Here is a 12,418-nt window from a genome sequence, read left to right on the forward strand (position 1 = left end):
GCCCGCTGAACTGAGAGGGATGTCTTGCACCACTAGCCAGGCCGTGGGCACCATGTACCGAGGGAGCTGCTCCAGGAGCGTATCCTGCAGCCTTGTTATGGCGGATGCCACAGTCTCGCGATGGCTGATGTCGACCAGGCGGAGCTCATTGTTCTTCCTCATCAGCCCCGGCAGAGAGGCGAGGGCAACCAGCTGCTTTGCGTAGCGGCCTTGGGAGGGAATCAGGGCAATCCCTGCATGGACATGCGCGCTGAGATGCTGCTCCACCTCCGCGAGCTCCAGCCGTTGCCCGTTGACCTTGGCCTGCTTATCCCTTCTTCCGATAAACTCCAGAGCGCCGTCGGGACGGTATCGCACGAGGTCCCCGGTTCGATACAGCCTATGTGGGCGAGGATGAACATCGACTCGCTGGCACCACTGGAGCTCCTCGACAAATGCTTCCTTGGTCTTGCTCGGACTGCCCAAATACTCACGCGCAAGCTGCGGACCTTCGATCAGGAGCTCTCCGGCACTTCCCAGGGGGGCGAGGCAGTGCGGGTTGTTGACTCTGGTCAGCCACACGCGACAGCCAACGGCCCGACCAACGACCTTGGGGTCCTCGTTGGACGACTTGATATGGTGGACGAGGCTGAAAATCGTTGCCTCGGTGGGCCCGTATCCGTTGATCAGTTCCACCTTGTCCGCGTTCTCTCTGATATTCGACGCTCGAATCGCCTCGCCGCCCAGAACCAGTGTTTTCAGATGCTTCGCCTGCGTTGGCTGGATGAGCGAGGCGAATGAGGGAGTGAAGAAGGCCCAGTTGACTTTCATCTCATCCATGAACTGCACAATGTCCAGGTTGCGGTCCTGGTCGCGAGGGATACACACACTTCCGCCGTGGAGCAGAGTTCCGAAGATTTCGCAGACGCTGACGTCGAACCAGAAGGCGCAGAACTGCAGGGCTCGAGAATCAGCGCTCAGGTTCATCGCTGCGCCGTGGTTGACCAGACTGGTCGCTGCCGATTGGTGCTCGACGACCACGCCTTTGGGCTCTCCGGTACTGCCAGACGTAAACAGCACATATATTGAATCGGTCGGATGCACCGAGGGGAGCGGCTGCTGATTATATATTCTGATACCGTGCAGCATCTCCGGTGTGACTTCGAGTTTGACTCCCCTGAATCGGGCGTGGAAGGAGGTGTGTGGGCAAGTAAGCAAGACAGCCTGCGACGGCAACTGGGCGAGAATCCCTTCGTGCCTCTTGACAGGCAATTCAGGGTCGATTGGCACGTACGCGCCCCCTGCCTTGATGACTGCCAGCATAGAGACAACGGCCCACACCGACTTGTCCATGCAGATCGGGACCAATGTGCCCCGGGCCACGCCCAGCGATTGGAGGTGTCTCGCCAACCGGGTGGACAGCTCGCTCACCTCGCGGTAGGTCATCTGCTCCGTGGCAGAGCAGAGGGCAATCGCAGAAGGCTGCTTCTGTGCCGTTTGTTCAATCAGATCGTGGACGCACGCGCGGTTCGTTGTGGGTAGATGGCTATTCCACCCTTCGATGAGATGCTGCGCGGCTTCCCCAACGAGATCAATGCTCTGCAGCTCTGCGTATGGGTTGGTCAGGAAGGATTCGAGCGCCGTCTGCATGGCTTGTGCGATGTTCTGGGCCTGCCACGACGAGATGACGGGGCTCTGGTGCGTGAGCGAGAAGCGCGGATTCGTCTCGGAGATGACCACCCCAACCACCATCTCGTACTCGGTCGGATCGTGACTGCCGATGGATTTGAATGTGAGGCCATCGGGGTCGCCCGCAGACTCATCGCTGGTATCGTGTCGGACGGTCATGATGGAGTTGAAGAGGCGTCGGCCCGCCAGCCCCAGAGAGTGCTGGATCTCCGCCAGCGAGCAGTGCTGGTGTTCAAAGCCGGCGAGATAGTCGTCCTTGATCTGCTTCAACAGCTGGTTGACACGGACGTCTGCACCTGTCGCCGCGCGGCAGACGAGCATGTTGATAAAGGGGCCCACTGCAGACTCGATCCCCTCGACAGGGATGTCTCTGCCAGACGAGAGATACCCGAAGCACACGTCGGCTGAATCACCGGTGTAGCAGCTCAGGACCAGCGCCCACACGGCCTGGAAGACGGTCGACATGGTGACTTCGTTTTCGCGGCAGAAAGCACTGAGTCGGGCTGCGACTGTCGACAGGTTGATCTCCACATGTTGCTGCTCATGTTTCGGCTCATCGCCACTGCTGCTGCTGCTGCTGTTTGTAGGAAGATGTGATGGCTCCAGCCCTCGTACATATGCTTTCCAGTAGTCCAAAGCAGCGTGGGCCGGACAACGCTGCAAGTAGCGAATGTACGCGGAATACACCGATCCGTCCCCGTCGAGGGTGCCGGTTTCGTATGCGGCCTTGAGATCCTGCAGCACGATGGCCATCGACTGTGCATCGATGAGCGCGTGGCTGATTTCGAGCTTCCACAGCGTCCGTGCGGATTTCGTCTGGCAGATTCGCAAACAGTGCGCCGGCGATCCCTTGTCGCCCGCGGTGTGCTGGGCAGGCTGGGACAGGATGGCCAACGCTTCGTCATCATCGCAGGCGGGCACGAGCTCGACGCTGATTTGAGGCTCCTGCAACACCAGCTGGGTGAATACTGCGCCTTCCGCGACTGCGTCGACGAAGACGGTTCGCAGGATCTCGTGCTTGGCCACCACCTGGTGCCAGGCCTGCACAAGGCGATTCTGGTCCACCAGGGTCAAGGTGCCCGTGCGGAGGTGAGAGACTTCATATTGAAAGTGCACGTTGTAGGCCTCCTCGGAGCGATCTTGTGCCAGAAGGATTCCGTCCTGGATGGGCGAGGTTGGGTACATTGCATCGACCTGGGTCAGACTCGCGATGCCCATGGGCTGGAGGCGGGTCTGTACGATGCTTTGCAGATCTGCGTACGAGACGTCCAGTAAAGGAAAGTCGCTAAGTGTCCTTTGGGGTGCGAGATCCGCAAGATCCCGCGCCATGGTCCGCAGGCAGCTCTCGCAGTTTCGCAGCCAGGTCTGGATCTGGTCCTTGCGGTTGGAGTTGGCATTGTACGCAAAGTCAAACACAGTCGAGCCTGCAGTCACGACGACAGACACTTCGATCAGCGCCATGCGCGTGCTCTGCGGATGTACATCACTCAGTGCCGTTCTAGGGCTTTTGGAGACCATGCGGAACAGGCTGTCGTCGTGCTCCAGCTGCTGGTACTGGCCGAGGTAGTTGAACAGCAGCTCCATGGGCATGTGGCTCTTGAACGCGGTGCGTCCCCGCTGGTCGCCGAATCGCGACATGAAGTAGGCTGTTCCGCTGGCCGGTAGCTGGCGTCTCTGGTCCTTGATGAGCCGGAGGGCCTCGACGATGTCCTGCGCCTCGTCGCGGGCAAGGAAAGAAGGGCCCAGCGCAGTAAACCACCCGACGGTCCCGGTCAGATCCATGTCGGCATCCCATTCATCGGGGAGTTCTCTACCGTGCGTTTCGGTGAATATTGTGGGTGGTTTGCGGTCGCAGAAGGTCTGGTTGAACGAGAAGAGCACGGCAGCCAGGAAGATATCGGTGGCTTCTGCTCGGAAGACCTCGTAAGCCCTCGACAGGACTGTACTCATGGTCTCCTTGTCCATCTCGCACACTGCGTGCGCAACATCCCCGTAGCGGTTCGGCTTGCTCTGCATGCCCCAGTACGCATAGTCCGCCCCGGCGACCTCAAAGGGAAGGACGCGCTCGGGGAGCAGAGCGGCAGTCCCTGCCTGGGCCGCTTGCAGCCGAACCCAAGCTGCATATTGCACCGGGGGCTGGGGGAGGGGCTTTGCCGTCATAAGAATATCCTGCATGTCCGCAAGGACAATTCTCCAAGAGACAAGGTCGATGGCCAGGTGGTGTGCCGTCAGGAAGAGCTGCTGCTCGTCGTCCTCGGTGTGGTTGAGCAGGTCGGCGGCAAAGATCGGGCCCTTGTGAATGTCGATGCTGCTCTGGCTGGCGAGGATAGCATCGTCGGCCTCATCCTGTGTGTTTATGGTGTGAATTCGGAAACGATATGCGGAGGACGGAGAGTGCACACGCTGCTGCCATCGCCCATCCGCCTGGAAGAACAAGGTCCGCAGCATCGCATGTCGCTGCACCACTGAATCCAGGGCTGCTGCAACGGCCGAACCCTTGACGGTCCGCGAAATCCGCACGAGAAAGCTCTGGTTGTAGTGGGAAGGCGTCTGGTCTGCCAAGTCGAAGTAGAACTGCTGTATGGGGGAGAGCCCGAAGACAGGCTCCCCAGACTCCGTGTAGGCTTCGTCCGATGCAGTGTGGCGACCGGCCAGCGAGACCAGATGCACGAGCGACTTGCTCCTCATAATGTCGCGGACGCGCAGCCGGATCCCTCGTTCCTCCCGGGCTCTGGCCACCACTTGCATCGCGGTAATTGAGTCGCCGCCTAGTCTGATAAAGGATTTGCTCATGCTGACGCTGTCCAGCGGCATCCCCAGAACCCTGGCCACGAGTTGCTGGATCCGGCCCTCCATCGCCGTTGCTGGCGCAGAGTCGGCCGGCTCGTCGCGGAAAGAGGCCTCGTCGAGCTGCTCGACCCAGCGGGCGATGCGCGCGCGGTCGACTTTGCGAGACAGATTCAGGGGGATCCCCGCCACAGGCAGCCAGAAGCGAGGAACCATGTGGGCAGGAAGGCTGTCTGCAATGCTCTCGCCGAGTCGAGCCAAGGCTGCGTTGGTGTCTTCGTCTCTCGCTACCATCTCCAATACTCCCCCGGTGGATGGGCTGTTCTGGAATGCGACGACCGCGACGAGCTGGCCCTTGCCTGGACCGGCCTTGGGCACCACGACCAGCCCATTCTGCACGTCCGGAGCAGGCAGGATCCGCTGCTCGATGTCTCCAAGCTCGACGCGTTGGCCACGGATCTTGACCTGGGTGTCCTTCCGCCCCAGGTAGTCCAGCGACCCATCCGGATTGTATCGCACCAGATCCCCCGTCCTGTACATCCTCCGCTCGTCACCGCAGCCCTGAGGGCGGAAACGGTCCGCCCACCGCGGACCAACAATAAAGGAGGCTTCTGTCTTTGCGGTATCGTTATGGTAGCCGCGGGCAACAAGAGGCCCTTCAACGACAAGCTCACCGATCGCCCCGATTGGCACCAGCTGGTCGTGCGCCTGTGGACTCACCACCCAGAGCAAACTGTTCAGGCCGCGTCCGATATTCGCCGCGCTCTGGCCACGGGCCCCAACAGCTGAATTGTGCGCACAGTAGACGGTGCACTCTGCAGGCCCATAGCAGTTGTGGAATCCAGTCAATCCGGCGTTGCTCCAGCGATCCACAGTCGCCTGGTCTACGGCTTCACCCGCCAAGGTTAATGTCTTGACGGTTGGGATCGTTGCAGGGTCCAGCAGGCGCGCCACCGTCGGTGTGAGCCCCATCCAGTTCACCTGCTTCTCGCGGATAAACGCGGCAAGCTCGCTCAGATCCATGCGCTGTTGCTCCGAGGGCACGCAGACGCAGGCCCCGCGCGTGAGCGAGGTGAACACGTCCTGGATGCTGATGTCGAAGACGTACGCGGCGAACTGGAGCACGCGGGTGCCAGGTTGGATCCCCAGTGCTGTTCCATGTGCGTGCATTGAAGAGCAGACTGTCCGATGCTCCAGTACTACGCCTTTGGGGACCCCGGTGCTGCCAGAGGTGTAGATGACGAATGCCGGTGTCGTAGGCTGCGGAAGCTGGCGGCGGTTGAGGGGATATGCCGTTGGCATGGACTCGGTTGCAGCCGCGTCGACCACAACGGTTTGATGCCTTGCACTCATGATTTTGTGATTGGCCTCGGATGAGGCTAAGAGGACCTTTGCGTTGGTGTCTGCGGTAATCTGACTCAAGCGATCGGCCGGATGTGCAGGATCGAGGTGGACGCAGGCTCCTCCAGCCTTCAACACCCCAAGCATGGACACAACCGCCCACATGGATTTTGCAAAACAGAGCAAGACCAGATCATCTGGCCCTACTCCCAGCGACACCAGCTTCATGGCGACTCGCGTCGAGAGGTCGTCAAGCTCCGTGTACGACAGGGAGCCATCCCACGCGGCCACCGCAGGGGCAGACGGCTGCGCGGCAGCAACTCGAGAAAACAAGTCGTGGATGCAGTCTTCGATAGCTGTAGGCATCGCGCTGATCCACGCCGTAAGCTGCTGCTCGTTTGCGGGGCTGAACGTGGCGATGTCGGCAACTGGCTGGTATGGGGCGTCGACCATGCTCTGCAGCGCCTGCGCGTACGTGCCGGCCACGTTCTGCGCCTGCCACGGCGAGACCGCGGGGGAAAGATAGCTGAGGGATATGCGGATGGAATCCTCCATCGTGGTTACGTTGACTGTGAGGTCGAACTGTTCAGGGATATGTATGTCAGTGTCCCTAGACGTTTTTGCGCTCATGGTTCAGAGATCTTACCTCGGTGGGGTCATATGCGTCCACGTTCTCAAAGTTCAATTCTGCATCCTGGGAGCTGCCCGATGGGCCTTGCTGAATTGACAAAATCGTGTTAAACAACTTCTGGCCAGCTTGCCCCAGTTCATGCTGGATCTGGGCGAGCGAGAAGTGCTGGTGCTCCAGCGCGGCGGCGTAGTCTCCCTGCACCTTTTGCACGAGCGTGGCGAGAGTCTCCGATGGCTCAATTGCCAGTCTACAGACCAGCATATTGATAAAGGGTCCGACAATCTCCTGGATCCCCCTCACTGGTACATCTCGACCGTACGCAAGAGAACCAAAGCAGACATCTTCGCTGAGAGTGTATGCTCGTAGGACAAGGATCCATGCAGCACGTAGGATGTTGGGAACCGTGACGGAAATGGTCTCGCCGAGCTGGGCAAGTTGGGAGAGGGAGACGGTGAGCTCGACATCTGTGGACTCTAGCACTGGGGGCTCGTTGCTCCAGGTCGAGGGGAAGATGCAGGGCTGTGCGTTGGCGAGGTGCGTCGTCCAGTACTGGACTGCAGCACCCTCGGGCTTGTCCTGGATATACCGGATATACTCGCTGTAGGGATCCGCGCGTGCCTCGGGGAGAAGGTTCTGGTAGGCGAGCTGCAGATCTCGCACCATCAAGCCGATGGATGCTGCGTCGAGGATGGCGTGGCTGGCTTCCAGGCGGACCAGAAGCTCCTTCGAGGGTGCCTCGCAGACAACAAGACGGTGCAGTGGACGAAGAGTGTTCTCGTCGCCGCCGTGCGAGCTTCGAGGGCATCGCTCGAGGGCGTCTAGGGCAGACACAGAGTCGGGCCGAATGCAGATTGTCGACGGCGTGACACGTCGCAGCACCACCTGGTCAAAGAGCCCATCTCCCCGGGCACGCTCGACAAAGACGGTTCGAAGCATCGCATGCCGGTCGACAACGTGGTTCCAGGCGGCAAGCAGATGATCGACATCCACTGGTCCGGAGGCTGCGGTGAGCCGGAAAGTGAATGCCGTCTCATACAGTCCATCCTGGCGGCTCTGGCTGAGGAACAGCGCCTGCTGCATGGGAGAAGTGGGATAGATGTCTTCGACTGCCTCCTCGAAGTTGCCCCCCGGGAAGGCGAGTGCGCGCACCTGATCGAAGTCGTCGTGGGACGTTTTCCAGAGTGGGAAATCCGCGAGTGTCCGCTGAGGCGGCGTTGACGAGAGGACAGTGCACATTTCCACCAGGGCGTGCTTGTAGTTCTGTGCCCAGCTGCGGACCAGATGCTGCTTGGCCATCCGCTTGCTGAAGGCAAAGTCAAAGCGAGCGACGCCCTGGAGGATCACGATCGAGACGTCGAGCAGCGCCATGCGAGTCACCGTCGAACCGACATCGGACACGGTAATCTCGTCACCCTGCTTGGGCTCTGGCTTCAAGACCGCGTCCGCGGCCTCGAGCTGCTGGAACTGGCCCATGTAATTAAACAGGACTTCCATCTGCGCGTGATGTCCATAGCGCTCGCGGCCTTCTGGGGTGAGGTAGCGGGCGGCAAAGTACGGTCCGCCGTGCTGGGGGAGGCTGCGACGCCGGTCTTTGGTTTGTCGAGCCGCTTCAAGGAGGGAGTTTGCGTGTGAGATATGCAGAGGCGAGATGGTGGTGAACCACCCAACAGTGCCTCCGAGGTCCCACGTCGCTTGATCCCAGCTCTCACGGCCGTGGCCCTCGATATACACGGCTGGCAAACTCCGGTCAGGGAAGGTGGCTTCGAACGAGTAGTTCAGCGCCGCTAGGAAGAGCTCGACGGGTTCTGTTCCAAGGGGAGTGTTGCACTCCTCGAGCAGCTGTTGGGTTATCGCCTGGTCCAGCACAAAGCTCTCGGTCGTGATGTCTGCCTGCACGTTGGGCTGCTCTTGCATCTCCCAGAACGCGTAGTCGGCCTGGGGCACCTCGTACGGCAGCACGCGGTCCAGCTGGAGGTGGTCGCGGGCGTGCCGCGCCTGCGCAGAGACCCAGGCCTGGAAGGAGACGGGCTGCAGGGTTAGGGTTTGGCGAGCCTTGCGGAGCGACTCGAGGTCGCTGAGGATCGCCCGCCATGAAATCAGGTCAATCACCAGGTGGTGCACGACGATATACAACAGCTGGCCGTCGCCCTTGATGTTGAAGACATCCGCCGCCAGGAGGGGACCATGGACGGGATCAATGGCAGCCTGGCTGCTGGCCATGTGGGAGGCGATGGCAGTGCGCGAGTCGACGTCGTGTGCCTGAAATCGGTACGATCCTGAGATGTCGGTGGTGATTGTCTGCCTCCACCCTCCATGGTCCAGTCCAAATCGGGCTCGCAGCATGGAGTGGCGGCGCACGACGCTCTCGATGTCGCTGCTGAGGTCGGCAATTGAGGCTGGCTGGCCAAGCCGCAGGAAGAAGCTCTGGTTGGTGTGGTTGACCTGGTTTCCAGCCAGGCCAAAGTAGAATCGCTGCACTGGCGAGAGTGTGAACCACTGGTCCAGCACCTCTTCATAGTGCGTCGTCTCGGCCACATCGAGTTTGCGGGCCGCAAGGGCCAGCTGGCTGATGGAAGGGCTTTGCAGCACGTCATGCACCTTGATCAGGATGCCTTCGGCCCTGCACCGCGTCACCAGCTGCATCGCCGTGATCGAGTCGCCGCCCAGACGGACAAACGACTTGCCCATGGAGGGTGTTGACTCGGTGAGATTCAGCGTCTTCGCAACAGCGGCCTGCAGCGCCACATCCAGCTCGGTCGCGACAATATCCTCCGTGTCATCGTCGCCCACAGCATCCAGTGCCTGCTGGTACAGCGTCTCGTCGAGGGTTTCAACCCAGTTCAGCAGCCCTGCCCGGTCGATCTTCCCAGACGTGTTGAGCGGAAGCGCAGCCAGGGGGAGCCACACCGTCGGCACCATGTACTCGGGCAGCTGGGACGACAGCTGCTGGCGGACACGCGAGATCTGCGCCATGGCCGCCTCTCTCGCTGCCCCTTCCAGTACCTGAATCGCTTTGCTCGCGGTGTCCTGCCCTGGGAACGAGAGCAGGGCCACAATCTTGTTGGAGCAGTGTCCCTTGCGCGGCAGCATCGCAAGCGCCGCCTGCACCGATGCATTGTGCAGGATATTCGCTTCGATTTCGGCGAGTTCAATGCGCTGGCCGTGCAGTTTGATCTGGTTGTCGCCTCGCCCCAGATACCGCAGGCTGCCGTCGGCGTTGTACCGTGCCAGATCTCCTGTTCGATATGCACGCCCGCTACGCTGTACCAGCTGCAGCCAGGCTGGGTTATCCAGGAAGCTCTGCGCCGTGCGGCATGGGTCGTTCAGGTAGCCGTCGGACACAATGGGCCCCTCGACGACGAGCTCGCCAGTGACGCCGATGGGGGCCAGCCGCTGCGGATCGTCACGATCGACGACCCATAGTGCGCCTCCGATTGCTCGGCCAATGTCTCCGACTTGGCCTGTCTGACCGATCTGGCCCTGCCACGCGCAGTAGATGGTGCACTCGGCCGGTCCATAGCAGTTGTTCAGATCCACGGCGCTCGACCAGATATCGGCGGCGGTCTGTGTGATGGCTTCTCCAGCCAGGGTCAGGGTCTTGATGGTCGGAACCTCCGCCGGTGTGAGCAGAGAGGCCACCGTGGGCGTGATGCATGCATGGTTGGCCTGTAGTTGGTTAATCGCACTGGGGAGGTTGTTGAGGCGGTCGTCCTCCGAGGGGACGCACACGCACCCGCCGCGGATGAGTGTTGTGAGAATATCTTGCAGACTGATATCAAAGGTATATGCGGCAAACTGGAAGACGCGCGACTCCGGGCCGATGCCCAGGACGTCTCCGTGGGCCTGCGCGCTGGTGACGATGTTGTCGTGTCGGAGCAGCACGCCTTTGGGCTCGCCGGTGCTTCCAGAAGTGAACATGACCACTGCCAGGTCGTCTGGCCGTACGCGGGATGTTAGGGGTCCTTTATGAGCCTGGTGCTCATTCCAAGGGCTGTTTGTGTCGAGAGTAACCACCCGGCCTACGATTTTCGCTATGGTGGACGCCGTCGACGCCCCTGTCACCGCAATAGTGGCACCAACAGCCTGGACGATAGTGCGTAATCGCCCTTCAGGGTGGTTTGGGTCAAGAGGGACAAACGCTGCGCCCGTTCGAAGTACTGCCAGCATGGCAACGATAGCCCACTTGGACTTTTCAAAGCACAGAGGCACCTTGACTCCCGGCCCAACGACATGGCCAGCGAGGAGCTGAGCCAGTCGCTCGGACCAGTGCCCGAGTTCCCTGTACGTGAAGCTTCCATCCCACGCGCAGACGGCTTGCTCAGGTGCCCGTGTGTCGACTTGCTGCAGGATGCGCTGGTGGATGCACTCTTCGATGCGCGGAGGAAGCGCGGCATTCCACTCGCCAATCTGGTCCTGGTCGAACTGGCTGACGGTGCCAACCTCGCCCAGCGGCCGAGTCTCCTTGCCAATCAGCAGCTGGTTGACAATGTTCTCGAACTGGTGCAGGATACGCCGGATCTGCGGCTGCGAAATCACAACCTCGTCGTACTGCGCCTCGAGCGTCCATTGGTCGGCGCCGAGCTTCACCTCGACCACCAGCGCATACGTGTGGAAGCCCGGCAGCTCAGCAGGGACGTGCGTGATCTCCAGCGACGAGGGTGCTTGGCGAGTCTGGCTGCTGCTTTTTCCCCGCGCCAGCGCAGGCTGAACGACGACCAGGGTACGGAACTGCGCTGCGGCACGGGCGGACGGGCTCATCTTGCGAATGTGCTGCAGGCCGGCGTGCTGGTGCGGGATCATGGCGGTGACTTCGCCCTGGACTTTCTGGAGGTACTGGGCGACTGTGGACACAGCAGGGACGCGGACGCGGACGGGGACGGTGGTGATAGTAGGCCCGACGAGCTGCTCGATGCCACGCACGTTGGCATCTCGCCCGGACAGGGTCATTCCAAACGTCACATCGTCGACTGCGGTATACCGGGCGAGAAGGATCGCCCAGGCTGCGCGTACATAGGTTCCGGCAGTGATGGATCGGGAGGCCCCGGTTGTCATGCGCATCGAATGGTCGAATCTGGCCCCTGCGCGCGGAGCGAATCCCGCGGCGGGGAGGATTGGAAAATCCGGGGGCTCGGCGCCCTCGAGGTAATCAGTCCAAAAGGCCTGGTCGGTCGATGTCGAGCTCTGGCCGGCGCGCAGAGCCCGGATGAAGAGCTTGAACGGCAGCAGCTGCACCTGGCCGGCCGATCCGGTGCGGTATGCCTCCTCCGCGTGCTGCAGGATCAGGGCCATGCTCCACGCGTCAAAGACGGCGTGGTGCGTCGTCAACACGAAGTACCGCCGGCCGCTGGCCTCGTCGGTCACCAGGCCCAGCTGCACGAGCGGTGCTCCGTACTGGACGGGCTGGTTGCGCGCACCCTCGCTGTACGTGCGCAGGTCGGTCCCGGTCTGCCATCCCAGCTGCTCCTCCGCCTTGAGCACCACCTGCAGAGCGCCCGCCTTCTCCGAGGCGACGATGCGGGTGCGCATGATGTCGGTCGCGGCGACGACGGCATCCCATGCGTGGCGGAATCGGTCCAGGTCAACGGCGGCGGCGAGTTCAAAGGTGTTTTGGGCGACGTAGGCGCCAGGTCGCCCGATGGAGAGCGCCATGAGGCCCTCTTGGAGAGGGGTGCACGAGTAGATGTCCTGGATGAGCTCCTTGCGGATCTTGACGGGTTTCGATTTGCTGTCCGCCATGGTTGCACTGTTGTAGGGTTAGCACGCAGCGAAGGGAGGACTTGCCTGTGTATGTGTGTGTGTGTGTGTGTGTGTGTAGTTGTAGTTTGTTTTCTGTCTTTGCGAGTGTACAGCGTTTGCTGCGATGCAATGGTCAACAGCTCACTCTGAGTGTCTCCTCTTGCATGTCCAGCGCGTCTTCTCAGCGTTCGCAACAACAGCAGCAGCAGCAGCTCCAACAGCTCCAAGCAAAGCATCTCTAGTCCAAGACTGCTA

General features: G+C 61.1%; 1 protein-coding gene across 1 annotated transcript; it reads right to left on the bottom strand.

Moving 5' to 3' along the window:
- Positions 1–483: 483 nt before the first annotated feature.
- ASPVEDRAFT_102838 (uncharacterized protein) lies at positions 484–7,507 on the bottom strand (the record flags this gene model as incomplete). The annotated part of the gene is made up of 2 exons (XM_040805583.1): positions 484–6,378; positions 6,443–7,507. Coding segments are annotated over 2 exons (6,960 nt in total), but the record flags the coding sequence as incomplete, so codon positions are not given.
- Between the last annotated feature and the right edge of the window lie 4,911 nt (positions 7,508–12,418).

The sequence above is a fragment of the Aspergillus versicolor genome (assembly GCF_001890125.1).
Source record: "Aspergillus versicolor CBS 583.65 unplaced genomic scaffold ASPVEscaffold_3, whole genome shotgun sequence".
NCBI classification, from domain to species: domain Eukaryota; kingdom Fungi; phylum Ascomycota; class Eurotiomycetes; order Eurotiales; family Aspergillaceae; genus Aspergillus; species Aspergillus versicolor.